The sequence below is a fragment of the Trichoderma reesei genome (genome assembly GCF_000167675.1).
Source record: "Trichoderma reesei QM6a unplaced genomic scaffold TRIREscaffold_1, whole genome shotgun sequence".
NCBI lineage: Eukaryota > Fungi > Ascomycota > Sordariomycetes > Hypocreales > Hypocreaceae > Trichoderma > Trichoderma reesei.
In genome coordinates this window covers 1,759,803-1,784,182 of record NW_006711148.1, presented here as the reverse complement: position 1 = coordinate 1,784,182, position 24,380 = coordinate 1,759,803, and the positions used below count along the sequence as shown (strand labels likewise).

General features: G+C 54.3%; 6 protein-coding genes across 6 annotated transcripts; 2 read left to right on the top strand and 4 right to left on the bottom strand.

Moving 5' to 3' along the window:
- Positions 1 to 2,597: 2,597 nt before the first annotated feature.
- TRIREDRAFT_74057 (Ca2+ permeable channel) lies at positions 2,598 to 4,813 on the top strand (the record flags this gene model as incomplete). The annotated part of the gene is made up of 5 exons (XM_006961651.1): positions 2,598 to 2,745; positions 2,840 to 3,051; positions 3,118 to 3,233; positions 3,304 to 4,231; positions 4,298 to 4,813. Coding segments are annotated over exons 1-5 (1,875 nt in total), but the record flags the coding sequence as incomplete, so codon positions are not given.
- A 1,532-nt stretch (positions 4,814 to 6,345) lies between these two features.
- Positions 6,346 to 7,494, bottom strand: TRIREDRAFT_102846 (uncharacterized protein; the record flags this gene model as incomplete). Its single annotated transcript, XM_006961223.1, has 2 exons — positions 6,346 to 6,374; positions 6,480 to 7,494. 2 exons carry the CDS (start codon positions 7,492 to 7,494, stop codon positions 6,346 to 6,348), a joined length of 1,044 nt encoding a protein of 347 aa, XP_006961285.1.
- A 2,140-nt stretch (positions 7,495 to 9,634) lies between these two features.
- Positions 9,635 to 10,900, bottom strand: TRIREDRAFT_119764 (uncharacterized protein; the record flags this gene model as incomplete). The annotated part of the gene is made up of 3 exons (XM_006961222.1): positions 9,635 to 9,685; positions 9,779 to 10,497; positions 10,645 to 10,900. 3 exons carry the CDS (start codon positions 10,898 to 10,900, stop codon positions 9,635 to 9,637), a joined length of 1,026 nt encoding a protein of 341 aa, XP_006961284.1.
- Positions 10,901 to 12,214: 1,314 nt separating this feature from the next.
- On the top strand, positions 12,215 to 14,835 carry TRIREDRAFT_74054 (exocyst component; the record flags this gene model as incomplete). Its single annotated transcript, XM_006961650.1, has 1 exon — positions 12,215 to 14,835. One exon carries the CDS (start codon positions 12,215 to 12,217, stop codon positions 14,471 to 14,473), a length of 2,259 nt encoding a protein of 752 aa, XP_006961712.1. The 3' UTR covers positions 14,474 to 14,835.
- A 606-nt stretch (positions 14,836 to 15,441) lies between these two features.
- On the bottom strand, positions 15,442 to 19,997 carry TRIREDRAFT_119762 (endocytic protein; the record flags this gene model as incomplete). Its single annotated transcript, XM_006961221.1, has 5 exons — positions 15,442 to 15,734; positions 15,827 to 16,469; positions 16,592 to 19,572; positions 19,723 to 19,871; positions 19,970 to 19,997. 5 exons carry the CDS (start codon positions 19,995 to 19,997, stop codon positions 15,705 to 15,707), a joined length of 3,831 nt encoding a protein of 1,276 aa, XP_006961283.1. The 3' UTR covers positions 15,442 to 15,704.
- A 2,007-nt stretch (positions 19,998 to 22,004) lies between these two features.
- TRIREDRAFT_53567 (uncharacterized protein) lies at positions 22,005 to 23,523 on the bottom strand (the record flags this gene model as incomplete). The annotated part of the gene is made up of 2 exons (XM_006961220.1): positions 22,005 to 23,265; positions 23,375 to 23,523. 2 exons carry the CDS (start codon positions 23,521 to 23,523, stop codon positions 22,005 to 22,007), a joined length of 1,410 nt encoding a protein of 469 aa, XP_006961282.1.
- Between the last annotated feature and the right edge of the window lie 857 nt (positions 23,524 to 24,380).

Here is a 24,380-nt window from a genome sequence, read left to right as displayed (position 1 = left end):
CCGAAACAGAAAAGAGAGATGGACGGCAGTCGTCTGCGTCAGAACCATATGAGGATGGTCCGCGAACAGCAGTTGCAAACATTGTCTCAAGGATTCGCTCAAGATTCTGACACTGGTGGCACTACAATGTAAGTCGGGGTCACCGTCGTAGATAACGGCAAAGATGGTGTCATCATATTTTCGCATTTGTTCGTCGGCATCAACTGACACCTCATGCTCTACTAACGTTCTCCGTCCTGATGAATCAACCAGGGTTCGGAGGCGTCGGATTCTGAGTCGCTCTGACGGGCTTGAAGACGGAGGTGTATGTTCATGAAGGAAATCAGATAGGGTCAGTGGAGAGGGCGACGCCAGGTCCGAGAAGGTGTCAACTGATTCCATGGTTGAGGCAGAGACAACAGAGCTGCGATTTCCAGCACTACCAAGCGTGATTGCTGCCCGTTTCTCAGCTCTGGGTCCGACGTCATCATCGTCTGATGGAGTTTTTCGCTTGGGCGAAGGCCAACAAAGGGTCATGGAATCTGTGTCAGCAGACTGAAGGCTGTTGTATGGCGCAAAGGTCTTCTCCTATTCCCAAGCGTCATCTCTCCGAGGCTGCGGTTGGCGCTGTGCATCTTGGCCGCTGTGTTTGCTGGACACCATGGCTAAATTGAAAGGAACCGAAAGGCTTGGGATGATTGAATCGGACTTGTGGTTATCACGTAATGGATGATGGAACAGCAACCCGGCGATGGAGGCTAAAACGTGCTTGACGAATGAATACAGATAGTATTGATGGGTGTTGTTGAAGTCTCCCAGCTGCTAGAGAGAACCTCTGGCTCCAGAAATGGTGAGGAGGAAAAAAGATGTCAGTTGAGGAGAGTTCACTTGGAAGGCAAGAACCATGGCTGGTGGTTGTCGCACATGCCACATCATGCAATGAGGATATTCAAGTTCCTTCCCTGATTTCTGTCCAGCTTTCTCCTTCCTCTCATAAACATCACTACTATGCATATAAGGTACCTACCTGTAGTTATAAGGTAGTTGTCAAATTGGGCAGCTTACTGTACACTGGTAATGCCTTCGGCCAACAGTCATCTTAGACAGCCCAGATGGCTCGAATTGGGAAGGTTGCCCTTCACACTTAGGTACTTGTAAAGGTACTCGGTATCATCACTCGTTTCCCTTTTCGATCAAATGCCTAAGATGCCATATCGGCCGTGTCTGAAGCAGCCATGGTCTCCCAGATGATGCCGTCTCCGGCCTGTTGTAGGCGAAGCCGAGCCATCTTCAACCGAGAATTAAATTTGCGCAGAGAGATGCACTCACAGCACCAGCTCGAGTATTAGACAAGCCGCATCTCGGCTCTGTCGTCACTTTCTGCAGCACGATACCATAATGAGACCTCCCATGCCAGACCCGCCGTTATCATTCATCTACATGTATGTACGATGATAGACCGCAGTCTCGGAACACACGCAGGTGGGCATCCAATCACTCTGGCCGTCGTATCTTCTTGCTTCACCCAGTCGCAGACGGCCATGTGCTCTCCCTGATCTGTCTCATAGGCTGCGGCGCCCTGGTTGCACATAGTATGCTACTCCATCAGAATCTGCAACACATGTCAACTGGCAACTCGCATGCATGCCTTGACTCATGATCCGTACGCTTGAGAGCTTGCAGTCAAGCTTGAGCGTACCTATCAAAGCGATGCAAAGCCCCGGATCCGACAAGGGGCATCTTGAGGACTGTAAGTATCCGACAGACGGCAGCAGGAGCGCGACATTTCTGCTTTGCGGCCCAAGCACGCGACCAATGCGAGGCGACGATACAGCTGTTTAATCAACGGGCAGCAGTCGGAATGAGCGACTTGAGGCTCTGAGTTCCGCCAAGGATTGCTTCATCAGCGCCCAACATCAAATCCTTCCTGTCAGCCACCGAGTTGTCCAAGCTCACATGCTTTGTAGGTATCGCGATAACTCGAGTGATGACCTCACTCATGTCCGAACGGGTACATGGAAGCTACCTGCCGTCTCCCGCCTGGGCCGCTGCATCGCTGCCGTCTTCAGCTGGTCGCGCCGACTCGCTAAAGGCACCCGGCTGAAGAAGCGCTAAAGCCTGGAACAAGAGTTGCTGCTAGGCTGCTACAGGAATGGCACTCGGCCGCCATGTTGCGTCATGCGGGGTGCTAGTGCTGCCGCTGTACCTTCCTAACGTCGATAAGGCCATCTTTGGCTTAATTTGCTGCTACGGCTGTCTTATCAGCTAATGTACAACCTGGCCATGACAAGAAGCTTAAGCAGAGCTAGGCGCTGTCCCTTGGCGAATAAGGCCTCGATGGCTCGTGTTGGTCCCGGCGTCATACAGGGAGGTGGGACATGCTCCATAGGGCACTGATCGATCGCTGAAGAGCGACGACTTGGTCCTTTTCCTGCAGCTGTCAGGTCGCCCTGCTTCTTCTCCCTTTTGCCGTCACGCGGTCGCTTTTCCGCAGGCTGCCCTCGCTTTCCCATTGTCTGGCCTCTTTCCGAGGACCTTTTCTGATTCTTCATCTTTGCAGCTTTGCGTACGGTCGGTCTATTGATCGTTAGCGGTCGTGAGGCTTCGGGGCATCTGCTGCTGCTCGCGCTGCGTCTCTCACCGTCTCGGACATCGCCGTCGCCATGCCTCGCAGCAACCGCTGGCGCAACATTGATCGCCTGCTTGGCTTCGACAGGCGTGGCTATCAATCTCGCCGTCAATGGGTTCACGAAGAGGAGCGCGCCCGTAAGTCGTGACGCCTTCAATGGCCGTCAAAGCCTGCACCTCGTGCCCCTCCCGGCCATCCTGCTAACAGACATCCTTTGCCCTCTTGCTCCAGTGCTGCCGCATCTGCACAATGAGGAGATAGACTCTGCCATCCCGCCGGTCGAAGTTACAAAGGTGTGCCTCCGGCTCCGGCACCTGGTCCAGGAATGCGTGCCGTGCGAGATGGAGGAGAGCCGAATCACGGCCCCTCATAGTCGCATCATCACGCCGCACGTCATTCGAGCTGCCAAGGAAGCAGGCGGTCAAGAGCACAAGGGTTGCGTGGTACGTGACGGCTGCATATACTATACCGCCCAACCGTGAATTTGACGGCACACTAACAGGGCCCAGGTCTATGCTCTACTCGTCAACCAACGCTGGTTCAAGCACGAAGCCAATGCTGAGCTTTGGGATGCCGGTCTGCATCACCTCAGAGCCGAAGCTTGCGGCGTCATCGCCAAAGCCCTGTACGTGGTCCAAGCCAGCGCCCGAACGATGTCTATTGTCTGGACCAGAAGCTAACAATGGGAACAACAGCATCGAGGAAGAAGAAGACACGGCATATCTACTGCACTCGGTGCTTCTGCGTCGATACTCATACATTGCAAACGGCTCCCCGACGCCCCCCGTAAATGTCATCGAGAAGGCCGTCGACTTGCACGCAGTCCGAGTCATTGGGTCGTCGGGCTACCAGAAATGCATCAGCTATCTCTGGCGCGGCTGGTTGGTGCAGGACGAGAACGATCCGGCCGTCTTTGTCGACTACAATGACAAGGACAATCCCAACTTTCTGGTCCATATGGATCCGGATCGGATGCGAAGCCCCAGGAACCAGAACCTTGCCCAGCTCTTGTTTTCGCTCGTCTACCTCGCCCTCTTTACCATTGCTATCAACACCGTCAACGCTACCGGCGTGATCGATATCGCTGAAGGCGCCCTCTATATTTTCACGCTCGGCTACATCTGTGATGAGCTCCTCAAGGTGTACAAAGCTGGATATCATATCCTGGGCTTTTGGAATGCCCTCAACGGTACGCTGTACGCATTTTTGACGGCGTCGTTCATATTCCGCGTCGTCGGCCTGACATTTGCGGAGCACACCGACGGCCGTGTTCACTACAGCACACTTGGATACAACATCCTGGCCTTTACCGCTCCGCTCTTCTGGTGCCGTCTCTTGCTCTATCTGGATAGCTTCCGATTCTTTGGAGCCATGCTTGTTGTCCTCAAAGTCATGATGAAGGAGTCTGTGATATTCTTCGCCCTGCTCATTGTCATAGTTATCGGCTTCCTGCAGGCCTTCATTGGCCTAGACCTCACTGACGACAATGTTGCTGATGATGTCTGGTTCATCATCGAGTCTATGGCAAGAGCCCTGCTCGGAAGCCCAGAGTTTGACGGCTTTGATGGCTTCGGACCTCCCTGGGGTGCAATCCTGTATTACTGCTTCACTTTCATTGTCATGGTATGTCCCGAACATGATGCGTCCAACTAATGCGCTGGCAAATGCACAAACTAACGACTGTCCCAGGTCATTCTCCTCAACATCCTCATCGCTCTGTACAACTCTGCGTACGAGGACATCTACGAGAATGCAGATGACGAATATCTGGCGCTGTTTAGCCAAAAGACAATGCAGTTCATTCGCGCGCCAGACGAGAATGTTTACATTGCTCCGTTCAACTTGGTCGAAATCGTCATTTCTGGTCTCTTTGAGTGGTGGATGCCCAAGAAGTCGTACGAATTCCTCAATGATTGCGTCATGGGTGTTCTATACTCGCCACTGCTCTTCATCACGGCATTCTTTGAGATTCGCACAGCCTATTCCATCCGTCGCAACCGGGCTCGCGGTGAAGCGGACGATGATGTCGTGGAAGAGTGGGAGCAATTGGCAGACGAAGTTGACTTTGGTGCCGAGGGATGGGCCAAGAAGTGCGAGGCTGTCAAGCCCAACATGGAAGATGACCCGGCCGTTGTTGAGGTCAAGAAACTTCGAAGCGAGCTTGCTGGATTGAAGTCCATGCTGGCAGAGATCAGCGAGCACGTCCAGTTTCCAATGACCAGCCAGGATACCAAGATTGGAGACGGTAGTGCCTTTGGCGACTTTAAGCCTTTCTCGGACACCACGCATGAGGGAACAGACCATACCCTGGGCACCGGCAAAGATGTAGCGTATGAGCAGGCAGGCACATCTGACAGTGCACAGGCAGATCAACACAGCTTGATTGACCTGACGGATCCGTTTGTGGACTCTACCAAATCGGACGAACATTCCGCACAACCGGTCAAGGATTCTGCGAAGCCAATTGAGGACGCTGGAGAGGAGAACAAGGATTCGGAAGAGACGACCAAGGCTTCGGAAGACCCAGCCAAAGGCACCGATGAGCCAGAGCCAGTTAAATCGTCCGATGAGCCTACCAAGCCGGTCGAGGAATTACTGCGACCCGCAGAAGCGGCATCTGAAAGTGGAAATGCAACTACCAAGGCACCGGAAGACACTTTGCAAGCTCCTGAAGACGAGCCGTCAAAGGGGTCTGAAGACGTCGCCTTTGAATCATCTGAACCTGTCCCCTCAAAGGCACCAGAGGATGTATTGCCCGAAATCCCCGAAGACATGGCTTCGAAAGCACCAGAAGGTGCTTCTCTCAAGGCTCCTGAGTATGTTCCGTTCATGGCTACTGAAGACCTACCGTCGGAGACTCCTGAAGGTATATCATCTGAGGCTCTGGAAGGCGCACCGCTAGACACGCCTGAGCCTTCATCGTCCAAGGCCCCTGCGCAGGATGTGACGCCTGAACATGCCGAACGTGTCGAGTCTGAGGAGGCCGAGGAAGCCAGCCCCGAGAGCGCTGCTGCCGGTGAAGCCAGGGCAGAGGGCGAACAATCTCCGGCGCCGACCAAGGCCAAGAGGAGAAGAAGAAAGAAGAATAAGCAGTCTCAAGGTGGCCCGAGCGGCGGCAGCTAAGCAAGCAAGCCTGTCTCCCTAAGCTCCCACGCGGACGGGCACAAACAGCGCGGTAAACGAATGAAGATTGTGTGTTTTATGCTTTGGTTTACCAAGGGCGGCGTATAATACCCACATGATTCCGATTGGTTTAAAGGAAGATGTTTACTTGCGTAGGATGGCGAGCTTCTTGACGTATCGTGGACTGGGATGGAACCGGAGGGGAAGGGAACGTTTTGAACTCATCGGTGACGCTCAATATAAGAACTGGTTGCGAGTTACGGAAGCGGTTGCATTTACGTTAGCATATAGCAAGGAAAAGTCGTAATTTGAATGAATTGATTTACAACCCACTAATGACCGGCATAGCGCGCTCTTTGACTGCAAACGAAAGGTAACAGTTGGCTGAGTCCATTCATCACAACCGCGTAGATTGCGGATAGAATGATGTCTTTGCGGGCGCCCGCTTCGTGCAAGTACCCTCCTATCAAGACTCAAAGCATTTACCTTCCGAAAGATCCCTCCAGAGGAAAAGGTTACAAAAGCTACCTGGGTAATGAGAGAGCGGGCCTGTAGTAGTGGGGGAGACTCTGGCAAAGACGAGGCTCGATGTAAGATCGTGCCCCTGACTTCTCTCATGTTTGAACCTGGTTGATATGAGAAGCTGTATTGATAAATATCAGAAGAAATTATAATTATCTGGCAAGAACCCGGGCCTAATGGTACCTGAATGCAAAACCGTCAAACGTGCCCACCTCTTCCGACTCACCAGGCCACAGCCCAACCTTGAACAGAATCTCCTCGTCCACTCCCACATCGTCTCTCAGATATGCTATCGTCTCCTTCGCCCGCTGCTTCCAAGATTCCCAGCCCTCTTCATTGAAAAAGTTCTCCGACTCTGGATGCCTGCTCCGCCGAAGACACTCGACTGCCCGCTCCCTCCCCACTACATCAACCATCAGAGCCAGCAAGTCCTTGTGACCGAGCCATGCGGCGGCCGCCAGAGCACTGCCGTGACGGCCCACGTCAAGCGTCGCGGCAGGATCCGCACCGGCCTTGAGCAGGAACTCCAGCGCCTCGCTGATGCCTTTCCGCATATGCTCCGTCGCCGGGAAGAAAGCAAACAGCGCCTCCAGAGGGCTACCGTATCGACCGCTCTTCAGGGGCAGCTCGGCATCTGCACCATAGTCGACAAGCAGTTGCATGATTTCAAGCTGGCTATCGTCGACCCTTGTAGCAGCAGCGACAAGAGCACTTCCGTAGTTGCCGCACTCCACGGCGGCATTCGCATCGGCCCCGTCATCGAGCAGAATTCGGACCGCTTGGGGCTTGCCTCTGCATACCGCTGCGATCAGCGCATTGCCATAGCTGCTACCAGCTTCCCTGTTCACGTCCACCCAGCCTTGGTCCAAAGCCCACGGTAGCAGATAGAGGTTCTGCATGACCATCCACTGAACCGGAGTAGACCTCATGAAGTAATCTTTGACGTCGACGTTGAGGTCGACTTTACCCTCTGACACCAGCAGCGAAACAATGTCCTTGTTGCCTAGACCTATCGCGATCTTCATCGCCCTGTAATGCCCTTCGGCAAGAGGATTGTTGATGTCCATAACGCGCAATAGAACCCTGCAAATCGGCACAGACTCGGCCATGGCGGCAAGCCCAAGTGCATTACAGCTGCCCGAGCATTTCGAAAGCGCCATGTCTTCGGTGATACTGCCCTTGTGCCACCAGTCATGCAGAACATTGTAGAGGCCGTAGCGACACATGGTGAATAGAGCCATGTTGTTGGGCAACAGCTCTGCTTTGCAGCCCCATCTCGTCAAAAAGTGACTCTTGTCAAGCCAGACTCTGTAGTGCTCGCTGCTCTCTTCTGGAGACCCGAGGAAATGCTTGAGAGCCCTCACAAGCCTTGAATCCGGTGCTGTGCCTTCCATTGAGCCGAGCCATTTGTCGTATCGCTGGGCGTGCCAAGGCCATGCATGCGCAGCATACTCTCCGAATGAAGATATGGCGACTTGTCGAGAAGGGTCTTCCGCGTACCATGGCTCCCATTCGAAATGCATAAGAAAGCTGAGTGAGGTCCTGGCAACAAAAGAATCGCATTTCCCCAGGAATAAGCCTTTAGACTCGAAGTATTCGGCAACGGAGGCATGTGACAGCATCCAAACTCGCCTCTGCTCATCAATGATCAAAAGGTCCTGGCAGAGTGATAATATTTGTTGTTCGGATTGCCATTCTTTTTGCACCAGTCTATCTCCCTCAAAAGCATATCGAATTGCTTCCAGAAAGATTGCAGAAGTTAGTGGCTCCAAAGAACACAGCACCCACTGGACAGCCCGCTCAGCTAATGCAATGTCATGCCTGTTACGCTGTGCTCGTATACCCTCCCACAGTTGATCGTAAGTTCCCATCAGATCTGGGGGGATCGTATTAGCCCACAGCCTGATCGCGTCGTCCGACGTGCATGACCTGAGTCTTTGGACCTGTAGATGGACCCATCGAAACCTAAAACATACAGTCAGCGTCAGTGAGGCTCAAGTTGGATGTCAAGGGCATACATAGAGATGGCAAGATAATCGGCGTGTGATGGTTTGCTATGTACTTACATTCCACCATTTCGGGACGAAAACGTCTCGCGTATGAGCCCCTGAATCTCTTCCTGCCGATCCTTGAATAACTTTGTGGAATAAAGCTTTTCATAGAGAAATTTTTCGATATCGCCTCGTTGGTTGCTGCTGTCGATTGTGATGGTAGTCTTGGTGTCAAAAGCGTCCATGTACTCTCGGTCCGGGCGACTCGATATGAACAGCTTGACCGGTTTGGTGGCCTTTCCCACCAGTTCGATCAGAATCTCCGCTAAGTTGTAACTCGTTATGTCAGATTCATCCAAAGCATCAAGGATGATGGTGGTCCTTGAGTACAGGTTCAGCGAGTCTAGAATGAGCTCTTTGCAATCGTGGTAACCGAAATCTCGCCCCTCTTTGTTCGCTAGTTCACATCTCTGGATGACTTTTTTTTGAAGAGAGTTATAGCTGAAAGCTTTGTAAGATAGTTGGCGAGCGAGACTCCTGAGAACCGTGAGAGGATCCTGCATCGAAGGTCCGGATCGGTTACAGTAGAAGAAAGCGAACCCTTCGTCGTGAGTTGAGGATTCCAGGATCCCCTTTATGTGATCAATCACTCGAGAAGTGAGATACGTTTTGCCGGTGCCCACTGATTCAGGTCAGACTTAGAACAAGGGAAAAAGCGTAGAATGAAGAGCTCACCAGTCCCTGTAAGACAAAGCACTGCTGAAGATGAGGGTATCGCTTGCCAATCACGAAAGCCCTCATGCTGTATCAGCCAATCACCAGTGTTAGCCGTTCGTGTTTCTCTGACAGTAGCATGACTTTTCCCAAATTTCTCAGAGCTGATGAATTGCATGAGTCTCTCCAGTCGGTCCCTGTCAACCTCCTCGAGAAGCCTGGCAACACCCTCGTCGATTCGCGTTACTGGTGATGAGAGCCCATCCAGTCCCACGAGCACGGCTTCTATTTCTTGATTCAATTTCCCTTGGGCCTTTGCTTGCCGCGATGCTTCACAAGCCTGGGCTTCCATTTGAGCCATTCGCTCTTTTTTGACCAAGTTTGAGAGAAAGTCTGCAGTTTGTTGTGGCCGAAGAAGGATATCCAGAGTTTGGCCGGCTTTTCCGCTTCTGATCAGCTTATCAGATCGAGCTAGGAATTCCATTGCCGCAATGTAGAGATCCAGAAGCGCGGAACGCAGATTGGACACAGCTTGTCTGTCCGTCGTTGACGCCTTATACAGAAGCTCGTACACCTGGCCTCTGCGAATGACCCGTGTAAACCACTGAATCGTGGCAGCAAGTGCTGCCATATGCTCGGCTCGCTGAACTGGAAGCTACTGCCAGTTAGCTAGTGTTTAAGCAGAGACAGATGAGATCAAAAGCGTTGTAGGTTCATAGAGCTCTAGCTAGTTTGAAGCAAGATAAGCAGAATGAAGCAGATACAGTAAAAAGGCCAGCTGGACAAGACAGATTATTGTCTCCTAGATTAGAAGCCTTACTTTCAGCAGAGCCTTCCCCGCAGCCCACGGTGCACTGGTCTCGCGTGGCACAAGCGTTGCAGTGAGATCACCAGCCATGGTGAGGAAGCTTATCACGTCGGCCACATATTCGCGGAAGACAATCGTTTGGTTGCCAATTCTGATTTTGGTAGGAGTTCTAATGTTTTTCAGCAAAGATTGGTTCTGGAGAAGGTCGATAAGTGCGTTGACTTGGTCGTCGGAATCGGCATTTGGCGTGGAGCTGAGCCCATGCTGTCGAATCCAAGATTTCGTCTCGTCGTTCACGCTGCGGAAAACTTCTTCCCAGAGGTTCACGGATAGATGGTCATCGGTAGGTACTTCGTCGTCGTGGGGAGAGGAAGCCGTCTCGGGACATGTTATTGGAGGGGGGGATGTCGTTTCAGTAGCTGGAGGAGAAGAGACATCCTCTGTATCCAGAGTCAAGGAGCTATCCTCAGTAGGTGCAATGGAAGATGCATCCTCGGTGTCTGGGACAGAAGTATCTGTTATGACGACTTGAGACACATCGGAGCATGATGCAACAGATGGGGTGATGGTGGACTCGGAGCTTTCTCCTGGAGAGTTTGAGGTTAGGGGCGGGTTGGCGGGCGCTTCGTCGCTGTGTGAAACAGAGGGAACGTTGATAGCCGGAGAAGATAGAGGTTCGGTAGCTGGAGGAGGGTATATATGCTCGATATCGTGAGGAGCGGTTGTTTTATCTGTACTTTCAGCAGAGGATAATCCTTCGCTATGCTGCACAGAAGGGGATATTGTAACAACTGGAGACGGGTCCAGAGGGGGGCCAGGAGGGGTAGATGGCCGAGACGTCAATGGAGGTGGTAGAGTCGCATCGTTCTGCGACGTACTGGAAGATAGAGATGCCGTCGACGTCCTGATCTGAGGTGATAGTGACGGCTGAAGATGCGGCGGGCCAAGTTGCGAGCTGCTGCCTTGTAGCGATGTGGACGATGGCCTTGCAGTTGGCAGAGGGCTTCCTCTTGGAGGTTTTTTGAGGGAGTTCCAGATCTTGCGCACCCTCTTCTTCGTCTTCTCCGCGAGGCTTGCCTTTGCTCTGCCGTTCCATTTATCCCTCCATTTTGCCTTGAAGCTTTCGTTCGGCATTGTTCGCCCAGCCTGGCCCAGAGGATGAAGATGACAGAGACGGCATGGTGGAGGGCCTCAACGAGAGGAACCCCAGGACAAATGCATTATGGAGTCTCCAGTTGCACAACCCCTACCGCGCGGCAATGGAGGTCGCGTTCGAGCCGCACTTCGCATCACCTCATTGGCCGTACAGCCACAGGATGCCTGCAGGCCGCAGCACGTCCGGCGGGACAGCCTGCCTCTTTGGGTCAATTCGACACAGTCTGAGCCCAGTAGAGCCAACAACTGTCTCTCAACTCTGTAGATATGCCTTGGCCATACAGCATGACATGACCAACAGACGAGGAATCCTTCCTCCAAGGAAGCCTTGCCGCCCAGGCAGCTGCATGGGTCCATTCGTAGCGGGGGATGTGCCGCTCTGACAGTGCACAGACTCGTCGACTCGAGATGGACATGATGATCTTGAGAAAAGGTCCCTTCCCTGCATGGCCACGATTTTCAGGACAGTCTAATCAGCCTCCCTCGTTGAAGTTGCAGGCCTTTTGAACTTCTGGGTAAGCTTAGGTAGATCACACAACATAAGAGACCCTATGATGGACTCTTGTAATGCCAAACCTTTGACCAAGATGTACCTTCCTCACACTCCAACATCGGATAAAAATCAGGACTCGACTTGAATTCAAGCTCTAAAAGAGGCAGCAGGAGGTCAAAGTTGAGGATGGCATCGGTGGTATCACTACCCATCGTATGGGGTTGAGCGGTGTTGAGGTGAACAGGAAGCTCAGGTCATGGAAGTCACTGTTCTTTAGCGCATTCGATTCTGTACCTACCTATAGGTACCTAAGGTAAGGTAAGGTAGCAGAGGGTACCTAGTAGGGTACTAAGGTACTAGTTGCCTGTGGGTTAGCGCCGTGGGGTGCTACCGAACGTTCATTCCCTCCTGTCCTGTTGTGTCCTGTACAGGGCTGTGCTGCTGAATGCACCGTGCAGCCAAGGTACCCAGTACCTCCTTGTTCCCCCCCAAATCCGTCGACCGCAGCAATTGACGGCATCGTCACACCTTGGCTTCTTTCTTCCTGCTCAATCCTCCCACCTACAACATCTCTCCAAGCCGTCAACACGCGTGATATCGCGGGGGCAGGGCCTTACAGGGGGGCAATTGAATCTCTTTTGTTTGGCATCTCTCCCTGAGTCTCGCTCTTGCGGCGTTCTCGACTTCCCGCAGCCGCCCGCGCATTATGATTTGACAAACCGCGAGAACCCCCTTCTTCCCTTTCTCTTCTCTTCTCCCCTCCTCCCTTTCCTCCCGTCACAACCTCGACTCTACCAGCCATGGATGACGCTCCAGTCCCCAAGCTCTCGGATTTGCTACGGCACCCGGACGACCTCGACAAGATACCCGCGCTAAAGCTCGAGCTGTCGCGTAAGAAGAGTGCCGTCGACGGTCAGCTGCGCAATGGCCTCCGGGAGCAGCTCGAGACGACGCAGTCGGGCATGAACGGCCTCAGCGACGGCCAGAAGGCAGTACAGCAGATCAAGGAGGAGATGATGAAGATTGACAAGCTGTGCTCCGAGTCGCAGACCATGATCAAGGACTTTGCCAGCATCAACATGGTGTCACAGGCGCACCGCAACTTTGGCGCCGTCGAAGCCATGAGGCGCAACCTCGAGACGTTTAACGAACGCTTGGCCGTTGTCGAGCGGATGCTGCGCGAGGATGACGACGACAACGAGAACATGCCGAACCTATTGCCGTGCCACTACGAGCTGACACAGCTACGCAACATACGAGACGATGCCATGGAGCAGATCCAGAGGGCCGAGGATCCGAGCCTAGAGTCCACTCTGGAAGACTACTTCGCAAGGCTGGACGATACGATCGACTGGTTTGACGAGCACGTCGGTATCTTGGCTATGAACCTCATCAACCTCGTCGTTAGCGACAACAACGGCCTGGTGGTTCGCTTCGCCGTCGTCATGGAGGCGGAGGAGAAAAGTGACCAGCGCGTCATGGCCCTGCAGGAAGCTCTCAAGGACCACGAAGAGATGGCAGCCCGTTTCCAAGGCATCACCGACGGTGCCCGCAAGGTCCGCGGCTACAAGGATAAATTTATGCAGGCCATCCGGGTCAGCGCGGAGCAGCAATTCCAGCAGGCTCGGGAGGACTTTCTCGATGATGCCGACGGCCTCGAGGCGGCGATGAAGTGGTTCTTCAACGACCTCAATGCCGTCAAGATTGGCATGACGCCACTCATGCCGAAGAAGTGGCGGATTGCAAAGACATACGCCGACATCTATCACGTCTTGATGCACGACTTCTTAATCGGCATGGTGGATGACCCAGAAGCCAGCTCTGCACACACGCTGGCCATTGTCAGCTTCCCCGAGAAATACTACAAGAAGATGGCCAAGCTTGGCTTCAAACAGGAAGACCTGGTACCACACGTCATCGACAACCGCGAGGCGGAACTCGTCCGCGATTTCCGACAGCTCATTATCAAATTCCTCGACGAATGGATCGACCGAATATTCGAGCAGGAGAAACGTGACTTTGCCGAGCGTAACACCGAGGGCTCCAACTTGGACCAGGATGAGTACGGCTATTTCCGGACCAAGAACCTGGTTGCCCTGTGGAGGATGCTGCGTGAGCAGGTCGAGGCGGCCATCAACTCGCAGCGTGCAGACGTGGTCGAGGGTGTCGTTGACGCCATGTTCCTACGGTTACGTAGTCGGCAGCAGTCATGGCAGCGTATGCTTGACGACGAGGCTGAGCGCTACGAGAGCGGTAGGATTCCCGATCTGGAGGGTTTCCAGGCGTTGCAAGACTGGCTCGTGGCCACGGCCAACGACCAGATCGCCGTCATTGACGACAACGAGGAGGAAAATCGGCTGGGTTACTTGTCAAGCTTCCGACAGCAGTTTGAGCGCAACGTCAGCCCGCAGTACCTCGAGCGCACCGAACAGGAGCTCAACGCCCTGCGCGACGGCTACGTCGACTTCAGCACCTGGTGCATCCACAAGTTTGCCCACCTCGTCTTCGTTGTCGACTTCAAAGTCGTCATGCCCGACTTCTTCACACCAAAGTGGTACACCAACACGGCCATGAAGCAGATGGTCGTCACATTCGAGGAGTACGTCGGCGAGTACCGCCAGGCTCTTCACCACTCCCTCGTCGACATTTTCATCGAGATCTTTGCCGACGAGCTCCTCGTACGATATCTATCGTCAGTGCGCAACAAGGGAGCAAAATTCCGGCGCGTCGATCCCTTCCGGGATAAGCTCTTCAATGACATCGCCACCGCCTTTGAGTACTTTTCCAACTTGGCGAGTCCAGAGGTTGCCATGTCCATCAAGGACACATGGAGAGTTACGGAGCACTTCTTGGCCTTGATTTCCGTGGACAAAGATACCGTGGCGGATGCCTTTGCCGCATTCAAGTCTGCCTACTGGGATCTGCAAATCAGCTGGGTCGAGGCCGTGCTGCGGTCTAGGGACGATTTTGAACGAAGCATGTTGAATGCCGTCAAGGCGAGGGCGGCGCAAATGGATGTCGTCAGAGGGCCGGAGACGGTCATGGCCAAGATTAAATAAAATCTACGCCCCCCACAATACGGCTATCTCTATACGAGGCGGTAAATATGGCGGAAACACGATGGTAAGGGCTCACGAAGCCCAACAAACAGATACCTGCTATACAGGGTTTATGGGTTAAGCAGTTGAGTCACGTCGGCTGGAAGGAGATGGGAAAGAGTCGGGAACGCGCATCGTCGAATGTTTTGAACTGGCGTAGGGATAGTTGCAACAGAGTGGGAAGTTGTTGAATTACGCGGGCCGCAATGGGGGGGCCTTTCTCACGACGTAAATGGTTTTCTATCTATTCTATATTAGCGGTATCTTTCTCTGTGGGATCATATTGTTTCAGTCGATGTTTATCATACAAGAGGCTGGTGGAAGATGCTAGTGGAAGAGGCAAGGCAAGTGGACAACAAAGACAATGTATGTCACAGAGTCGAGTTGAGCCGGGATGCATCTCACATAAATACAAATTACACCAGATCCGCTACCAGGCATCATGAATGAGAAGAATGCAAAAATCTTGGAGCGATGAAAGAAACACGGGGCTCAAGCTTCCAGATACACGTGGCCTTTCCAAAGGAAGTGTATCAGTCAAATGCCCCCTTAGATTCGCTCATGGCAGCCCAAGCCAAGCTGCTGCTGTGTGCTGCTAGGGCTTGCCGGGCTTGCCTTGTAATGCGACTACCTAAATGCAGGGGCAGTAAGATATCACTAGGTGTGTCTGTTATAAAGTTATCCCTCTTTGTCTTCCTCTAATACTCATATATAATGATACCTCGAACCAAGCATGTTCCTTATATACTCGTTGGGACAACACTTTCGTTATCGATCTCTCTCTTATACCACTCAAGAATTGAAAAAGGTGATAATAGTGAAAAGATGAGATATAGATGATTACAAAAAAAAACATAGGAGAGTGATTAGCGGACAAGGACTAGGTAGCTATCCATTTGAATGGAACAGGTCTCCCCGCATCGATTCAAAGCCGAAGCAGAGCAGCGACAGCGACAACCTCGTACAGATACATTCTGACCCTTCATTGCAACAAGAAAAAGAACAAGGATATAAAGAGCAAAGGAAAAAAGAACAATGTCAACAAAAATTCAGAGACCCCCGCCTCCCATTCCTATGCTACAAAAGAACGAACGAGCAGCTTGCTGTGTGTTGCCGTGACTTTCCCCATCTACCATGATGAACAACTTTTCTGTATTCAAGAGCAAGTTACATCACCATTCTTGATTTCCTTCTAAGACTGGCTGGCGAGAAAGTTGGCGGCCTAAAGAAAGTCGATTTAGTCGCAAGTAATCATCCTCAACCGGTCGCCCAACATCTAAGTAGAAGTGGGTGAGGAGTAGGAAAGATGCTTACCCTTTCCAAGTTATAGTCATACTTCTCGAGCGCGGCAAGGGCGTCAGGACGTGAGTAACCCATGCTGGTCAAGTTCTTCAGGATCGGGTCGTCGTGCTCTCCTGCTTCCGTGAGGGCACGTCCAGGAGCAGGGGGGCGAGCGTCGGCATTCTCTTCCTTTGGAGGACCCGTGTTGTTGCTGTGCACAGGCTGTGCTGCGGGAACGGTGGGCGAGTCTAGTGTAGAGAAGATGGCGTCCCAGTCGTGAGCCTCAGCCCCCCTTTGCTGTCCGTTGCTGGACTGGCCGGGAGCGCTAGCGGCTGAGTTGGAAGAGATGAAGTCAAAGCTGCTTTCATTGCCAAATGCCGTGGACTCGCTCTTGGCTTGGCTGGCGGGGGGACTGCTGTCAAACATGGGGTTGTAGTCGTCCAGGCCAGAGCGCGAAATGTTGGCAAAGTCGTCATCTGCGGAGCCTTCCTTGGCATCCTCCAGGCCCTCGAAATCATCGTCAAGGTCGTCAAAGGCGCCCTTGGAGGCAGGAGGCTGGCCTTGGTTACCAGAGGCTGGCAGCGTGCTGGAACCAAAGATGTCATCTGCGTTTGAGGTCTGGGAGATGCTGCTGTTGTTGTTGGTTATCGTGGCGGGTGAAGAGGACAGTTCCGCGCTGCGGTATTGGAGTCAGTGAATGACGGTAGACATGACGCAGGGACTAAATCACCATGGGACTCGAATCAAACGCAAAAGCAAAAAAAAAAAAAACGACTTCCATTTTCGTGCACTATTTACCTTTTGGCTTCACCCTCGTGGGTAGTTGGCACATCCTGAGATGGTGGCAAAGGGGAATCAGTGGCCTCGGTAGCAGGTCTCTGAGACTCAGGAGTTGGCTCCGAAGCGGCGGCCTGCTTCTCCTTGGCCTTGTTCTCTGGCGACGCGGGCGCGAAGTCATCGTCAAATCCGCCCCTCTCACTATCGGACTCAGACACATCTCGCTCAAGCTCCGAGATGGGAGGGAATTCCGTGTCAAAGGCGTTGTCGAAAGCGTTCTGGGGCTTCACGGCAGCGGATCCCTTGTCGGCGCCATTGCCGGAGGCCTTGGTCGAGGTGAAGGCGGCAAATGCATTGTCAAAGTCTGCCTTGGCCTTAGCATGGTCAGTATTGTCAAATGAGCCGGATCGATCCTGGGCTTCTCCCTCCGCGGGCTTCTGCGAGCTATCGCCTTGGGCGGCCGGGACAGGGGTCGCGCTGGCACTATCATGCTTCTCCTCCTCTTCACTGGAAGCGGCGGCCGCAGGAGTCCCGGCCTCTGCTTCGCCGGATGGCACGCCGCCGGGGAAAGGGTATGAGCCGGACGCCGAGCCTTCGGCGCGTGAGGAGGTAGGGGGAGACACTTGTCGAGAGGAAGACAGTGACTCGTTGTGCTCGGGGAACGGCAAGAAGCTCGAGCTTAGTTGTCTGGACTCTGGCGGCGCAGGAGGTTCAGCACTCAGCGTTGTGACGCGGCTGACATGAGGGGTCGGCCCTGAGTTGTTAGAAAAGGATCCAACACTAACTGATGACTGCCCCGTGTTCTGTTGTCTGAAGGCTGCAACTGGCGGGGGAGTGCCGCTGGAGCTGACGGGGCCGGCGGGGCCAAACAAGTCGTCAAAGGACCGGTCGGAGAAGGCCCTGCTCGGGGGTGGCGGACCAAGTGGCGGACCGAAGACGCCCATGATGTCTGTGCTGGCGGAGCGCTTGAAGAAGGGGTTGTTGCCGCTGGAAGTCGAGAGCGCAGGGCTGGCCATCTGGGCCGACGTGGACACCGGCGAGCCCGTCTCTGCTTGGCGAGAGATGTCCTCGGCGCTCCTGGCCAGAGACTCGGCCTCCGCCTTGAGCTTGTCGCGCTCTCCCTCAGTGGTGGATAACTGCTTCTTGTTAATCGCGACGAGGCCCTTCTGCTGTCTGGCGTCCAACTTGAGTTTTTCCAGTTGAGGCTTGAGTTCGGCAACCTCGGCATTCGCCCGGCGGATTCGCTCCCTCAGGTTGGCATTCTCCTGCTGGTCAGCCTGGAGGGCAGCCAGGACCTGTTGATGCTGGCCCTGAATGTCTCGCAGCTGTCCTTCCAGACTCATGCATTCTCCCTGCAACTTCTTAGTATCGGCCCGCGAGTTTCTAAGCTTCTCCTCCAGCGCGTGTGTGTCTTGAGCCTCCTTTTCGTACTGTTGCCGCAGCTGCGCCAACCGCTGCTCAAAGTTTTGCTTCTGGGAGTTAGTCTGGCTAAGCTCGTGCTGGGTCGTGGTCCTCTTGGCTTGAACCTCTTGTGTCTGCTTCGCCAGGGAACTAATCTGATTTGACAAGTTTGCTAGCTCGGTTGTTTCATTCGAGATGGCCTTGTTTGCCTCGGGATCAGTATCGCCAAGGAGATCTTCCGAAGCGGTGTGTGGTCGCGCCTGCTCGGCCCCAGGGTGTCCAGCCAAGCCACGTCCAAATGAGGAGGATGGCACGAACGGTCTAAACGTCACGCCCACGGGAGATGATGGTTTCGCAGGCGGAGAAGCTGAGTGAAGCGCGCTGATGCCGCCGGCGAATGGATCGGCATTGGAGCCTCCCGTAGACATTGTCGTCTGCGCCGGTGCAGGGGGCGCCGGGCTAGGAGTAGAAGAGTCGAGACCAAACAAGTCGTCGAGAGCAGACTTGGGCGCCGGCGGAGCGGGGGCAGGTACAGCAGCTGGAGCAACATGGGCTGCAACCGGTGCGGCATCAAAAGCTGATGAGACTGCGGTCGTAGGACGGCTCTGAGTCCGCAACGAAGGCGGGATCAGATTTGGGGGGAGAGTAGCGGGCAATGGAATCCCCCGATTGCTGCGCTGCTGGCGGATCAAGTACATAGCAATTGCGAAGCCCTCGCGCGTCAACTGTCCTTGGGAGTGGAAGTCGGCTAAATCCCAGATCTGAGCGAGGATGTCCTCGGGGAGGCCCGATTGACTCAGGAAGGGCGCAGCCTCCTCGCCGGTGATGTATCCCTTGTTGGTCTTGTCGAAATCGAGATAGATCTGGTCAAATCTTGCCTTGTCGGCCGGAGTGATGGCCCACTCGTTGTTCGGCACGGGGGCGCCAGTAGCCTGAGCAGCGACCATCGGCGGACGGTTGAGCGGGCTTCCTGTCCTCTGCTGCTGCTGCGCCGGGCCGCTCAGTTGTCGTGGGATGGCCGTAATGCCGCCGGTATTGGCGGGCGATTGCCTGGAGGCGGCCGTCGACGCGATGCGTATGGCCGCCTCATACAGACCAGCGGGTAGAACGTTGGGCAGTGAGCGAAGTTCGCCATGTTTAAAGGACGTAATCAGATGCATGGCGATGATGAACTCGGGCAGCGCAAGAGCACCCCGTTGTTCCGTATCGGCCAGGCTCCATATCCTGCCGAGGATCTCGTTGGGCAAGCCGGACTTGCTGAAGATGGTCCTGGCCTGCTCGCCTGGCAGGAACTTGCTGTCGTGCAGGTTTTGAGCTGCAAACAGGGAGACATACCGGCTGCCCTTTTCAGGAATCAGCTTGGGAATGATATTACCACCGGAGACCTGGGGCGCGATGGGGGTCGGGGCCTGGGGTGGAGGAATGGCAGTAACCGGCGTGATGCCTGCGAACTCGGGGAGGCGTCCATGCGGAGGAGGCTGAAGTGCCAGCTCGGGACTCGGCTGTTTTCCGACTTGGGCATGGCCAATGAGGCGAAGGGCGACGTAGAAGCCTTGCCTATTGAGCTGGCCCTGGTTTGCTATATCGGCAATCTGCCATATCTGCAGCCGTGATAGAGAAGAACAGCGGTTAGCTTGAGGAGGGGGAAATTGGGGGGTTGGCGTGGGGGTGACGAATCAATTCCCCTCTCCAAGATGAGAGATGGAATTTGGGAGATTATAGGGAGCGAGGCAATGGAGGAGACAACGAACCGTTCCCAGAGTCGTCGAGTCCAGCGTCGTCTTCTCAAACAACTGGACGGCTACATCGCCGGTGATCTTCTCCCCGTCACGAGAGGCCTGGTTGAAGAGACGGTCGTAGAATGCCCTCTCATCGTCTCGGAGGTTGAGGTTCGGCACGCCTAGAAGAGAAGACGGGACGAATTAGCTTCGCAACAATCAAAAGGAGCAGGCGAACAGCAAAACAAAAAGGTGAGGAATCGAGGAAAACTGGACATACTCGGAGCAACACCAGCGGCCGCCGACATGGTCGCACGCAAACACTGAGAAACTCAGGAGAAGAGCTGCGTCGAGGGAGCTTATTTTCTTTTCTTTTGTTTGGGCGTCTTTCGCTGGCTCGTGCGGGCGAGTCGTTGAAAAGCTCCCCTTTTTTTTCTCTCGAAAGGGCGCAAATCAAACAGGGCTGGCTGGACGTTTCCCCCGGCTCAGGGAGGAGAGAGACGGAAGAAGGGAATGGATAGCTTCGAGAAGCTGCGCTTGAGAGCTGCAGTGCCAACAACGGGGGAGCAAACGCAGCCAAAAAGGAAAAAAGAAAACAGACGGCGGTGGAATAAACAGAATAACAAGAGCACCAACAAACGCCCTTTTTGCTTCTTTTGCGGCCCAAGAGTCGAGGGTTGGGGAAGGGGAGGGCAGAGGGTTTGCGGAGCTTTGAGGGTTTGGTTTGGTTTGGTATACGGGAGCGAGACGAAGTTGCTGCCAGCGATTGGGTTGAGGTCGGGGTTTTGCTTGGGTCGTCAGCCTGGGCACTGCCTTGGGTACCTTACGATTGGATAGGTAATAGCTCGGTAAGTAGGTAAGAAGCTGGGAGAAGTGCGAGTGGAGGAGGAAGGGTGGCTGGTTCGAAGCTACAGTACAGTACTACCTACCAATGCACAGCGCACCTCAGCGCTTCTACCTAGTGAAAGCTGCCAGGGAGCTTGACGCGGGCATCAAATGTCCCCCAGCCCGTCAAACGTGGGCTTTTGGATGGATTCCAGCAAATTAGGCCGCGGGCTTCAAGTCATTTAGCGTCGCCGGGCAGCACAATTTACTAAAATGGACGGGCGGCTGCGGAGTACATGCGCTCGGGGTATCGCGGTGCCTCGCTGATAGGGGGGACGGTACATGCACGGGCTGTACAGCACTTGCGTCAGTTCTCTTCTCTCTCTCCCCCTCCCGAACCCTGGGTCCCGGTAATTCCTGTTAATATTAGGCATGGATTTGGGATCTGGCTACCTAACTACCTTACTATTGTAGGTGCCCTTGCTCGGCCTCAAATCAAACATGATGCTGGCGATGATGCGGATATGGCACAGCACAGCACAGCACAGCACAGGCACAGCACACAGTACGATGCAATTTCAGTTGCGGCCGTGCTGTCTCTGGGCCTTGAGGACACTCGGTATCTGTTGCTGCGTCCTGCGTCCTGCGTCCTGCCTCCTTTATGCATCCTTCTCCCAAGAGGACTGATAGAGCAGGCAAACGACAGCCTGTCGCAACACACCCAAACCCTCACACAACAGCTGTCGATGCTCGCTTCTGGCCATCTTTCCCCGCAAGCCAAACATGCGGCCTATTAGACGGAGATGAGGGGGGGGGGGAAGGCAGATAGAACTACCTACTTACAGACCTTGCCAGGGAGGGAGAGGGGGGAGACTCGGGACAGAACACGGCCAGCAATCACTTTTCTCTCTTTTCTTTTCTTGATTTCTTTTTTTTTTTTTTTTTTCCTTTTTCTTTCCCCGTCTTTTCTTTTTCCTTGTGTTTCCCTGCCGTCTTCTCGAGACGTGCATGGGCCCCGTACATACATACATGTACACAGCATCCCTCTTGCAGTAGCCGCGAGTCCCGAACCGACGTCCATTCGTCTCCCGTGACTCGTCCCGTCGCCAATAGCCTCGCAGCAGAGCCCCCGGTCATGCATCCTTGGGTCCCTTTGGTCCCTTTGCTCATACTGTATCACCCTCGCTGGCTAATGACAGCTTGGATGCGGTCGTATTAATAGTTGCTTTCCGTCCTCTTGCAGCTCGCCCCCCCATTTATAGCGCAGTGGCTCGCATGCATCTAGACTGGCCTGCTCATTAATGTGCTAGGTATATTATTACCTATTACTTGTCGACACGCAAGGCATGCAGTAGACAGCTCCTCAAGAAGATCGATTAATCAGACTCTGTGCAAAGCAATCCGAAATCTACCATATCGTCATTACATCAAAAAAAGAAAGCCATCTACAGAAGTGTATCATCTTTAAAAATCCAGGTGTATGGTATCTCTCATTTCATCGTCACCAGCTCCTCCGCGCTCGTCGGGTGGATGGCCACGCAGTTGTCAAAGTCCTCCTTGGTCGCGCCCATCTTGATGGCGACGCCAAAGCCCTGCAGCATCTCGGCGCTTCCCTGGCCCATGATGTGCAGCCCGACGACCTTCTCCTCCGGGCCCGCCGTGATCAGCTTGTAGCTCGTGGGACCCTTGCTCTCCGGGTCCATCATGGCGTAGTACATGGCGGTAAAGGCCGTCTTGTAAATCTTGAGGTTCTCCCTGCCGTACTTCTCGACGGCCTGCGGCTCCGTCAGGCCGACCGCGCCGACTTCGGGGTGCGAAAACACGACGGACGGGATGTTCTCGTAGCTCAGCTTGAGGTTGGAGAACTGAGGCGGTCCGAAGAGTCGGTGCGCGAGACGACGTCCGGCGGCAATGGCAACCGGCGTCAGCTCGACCTGGCCGGTGACGTCGCCCAGCGCGTAAATGTTGTCGACGCTGGTGTTCTGGTAGTCGTCCACGACAATGTATCCCTTCTCGTTGAGCTTGACGCCGGCCTCCTCCAAGCCGATGCCCTTGGTCAAGGGCGTCCGGCCGACGGCCCAGATGAGGTGGTCAACCTCGTGGACGGTGCTCTCGTTGCCGTCGGCGTCGCGGTATGTGACGGACAGCTTGCCGTTGGCGTCCTTTTCGACCTTTGTCGCCTGCGACTGCTTGTGCAGGTGGACGCCCAGGCGCTCGTACTCCTTGGTGACGGTCTCCTGGATCATGGGATCAAAGTGCCGCAGGAAGGTGTTGTATCGGATGAAGAGATGGGTCTCGGTGCCCAGCGCGTTGAACATGCCGGCAAATTCGACGGCGATGTAGCCGGCGCCAATAATGGCCACCTTCTTGGGCTGCTTCGCAATGTCGAAGAAGCCGTCGCTGTTGATGCCGTACTCGGCTCCGGGGATCTCGGGAGGGGGCGTGGGCTTGCCGCCGACGGCGATGAGGATCTTCTTGGCGTTGACCACCACCTTGGAGCCGTCGTCGAGCGTCACCTCGGCCTGGTTCCGCGACAGCAGGCGACCCCATCCGTGCAGGTACTCGACCTTGTCGTTTCCGAGGTTCTTCTCGTAGATGCCGTTCAACCGCTTGATGTACGCGTCGCGCTTGGTCTTGAACGTCGTCCAGTCAAAGGGCGCCGTCTCCTGGACGGAGAAGCCGTAGTGTTTTGAGTCGTGGATGGCCTCGGCGAGCGCGGCCGCGTTGTAAGTGACCTTTTTGGGGACGCATCTACACGAGGAGGAAGCAACAGTCAGCATGCGCCGGTCACGAAAGGGTTGCTGTATTTATATATATATGCATATATATATCCCCCAAGAGAGGACGAGCGAGTACTCACCCAACATTGACGCAGGTTCCTCCCAGGCGTGAGTTCTCCACAATCATGGACTTGACGCCGTACTTGGACGCGGCCATGCGAGCAGCACCCAGGCCTCCGCTGCCGCCGCCGATGACGAGCCAGTCGGTCTCTTTGGTGATGGGAGCCATTGCGCGAGCTGTGGTCGATATATGGCGGGACAGTGTGTTGAGTCGGGTCGAAGCAATGCCTCTGGAGCCTAGTGACGGTGCTCGAGCGAAGAGAGTAAAGGGTGGCATGGACAATAAAATGAGTCTTGATCTGACAGCTTCCACACCCTCCGTCTTATATATACTTGTGGTGTTGAGTTAGGAGGGGCAGTTTTTTTTTCCTCTACTGTTGGTTTTCGAACCAAAGGAGTTGCTCTCAAAGCGGGGGGAGGGGGGAAACCACAAATGACGTTCCCACAGCAAGCTCGGTCGAAGATTACTTAGTAGCTACCTAGAGATTCAAATCCTCATCCATGCCATTGCGGGTTGATTATAGGCGCTTGCAACCCACTAGAAGCCTCTCTTTGCTGACCTGAGGCTCGGCTCTAAAAAGCAAACCCCCCCCAAACGGCCCTATATTGATACTATGGATTTTCAAGCCGAAGCCGCTGATTCCATGCCCTCCACACACGCACTGGGGACGGGCTTCCTGCCAGCCAGCCTTGTCGGGGCCGCCATCGACCGACGCCGTCCGATTTGCCCGCCAGCGCGCCCCCTTGGCCGTTGGGATGAGCAATCGCCCTGCCCGTTAGCCAGTTGTGCCTCTGAAGCCGGGCACTAAAGCAACCTTCTCGCATGCGCTGAATAATGGGTATGTGGCTGGATTTGGAATTTTGGCACAGGAGGCAGGATGACGCTTAGAACCTCGAGCTGTCGACATGCAAGCTTCAAGTTACGTCATCTGATCTTGACATGCTACCCTAGAAGTCTTGGAGTAGAGACAATGCATCGCCGTGATCGATCTTCTTCTGAGCATTAGAGGGTTAGTAGATGGGAAC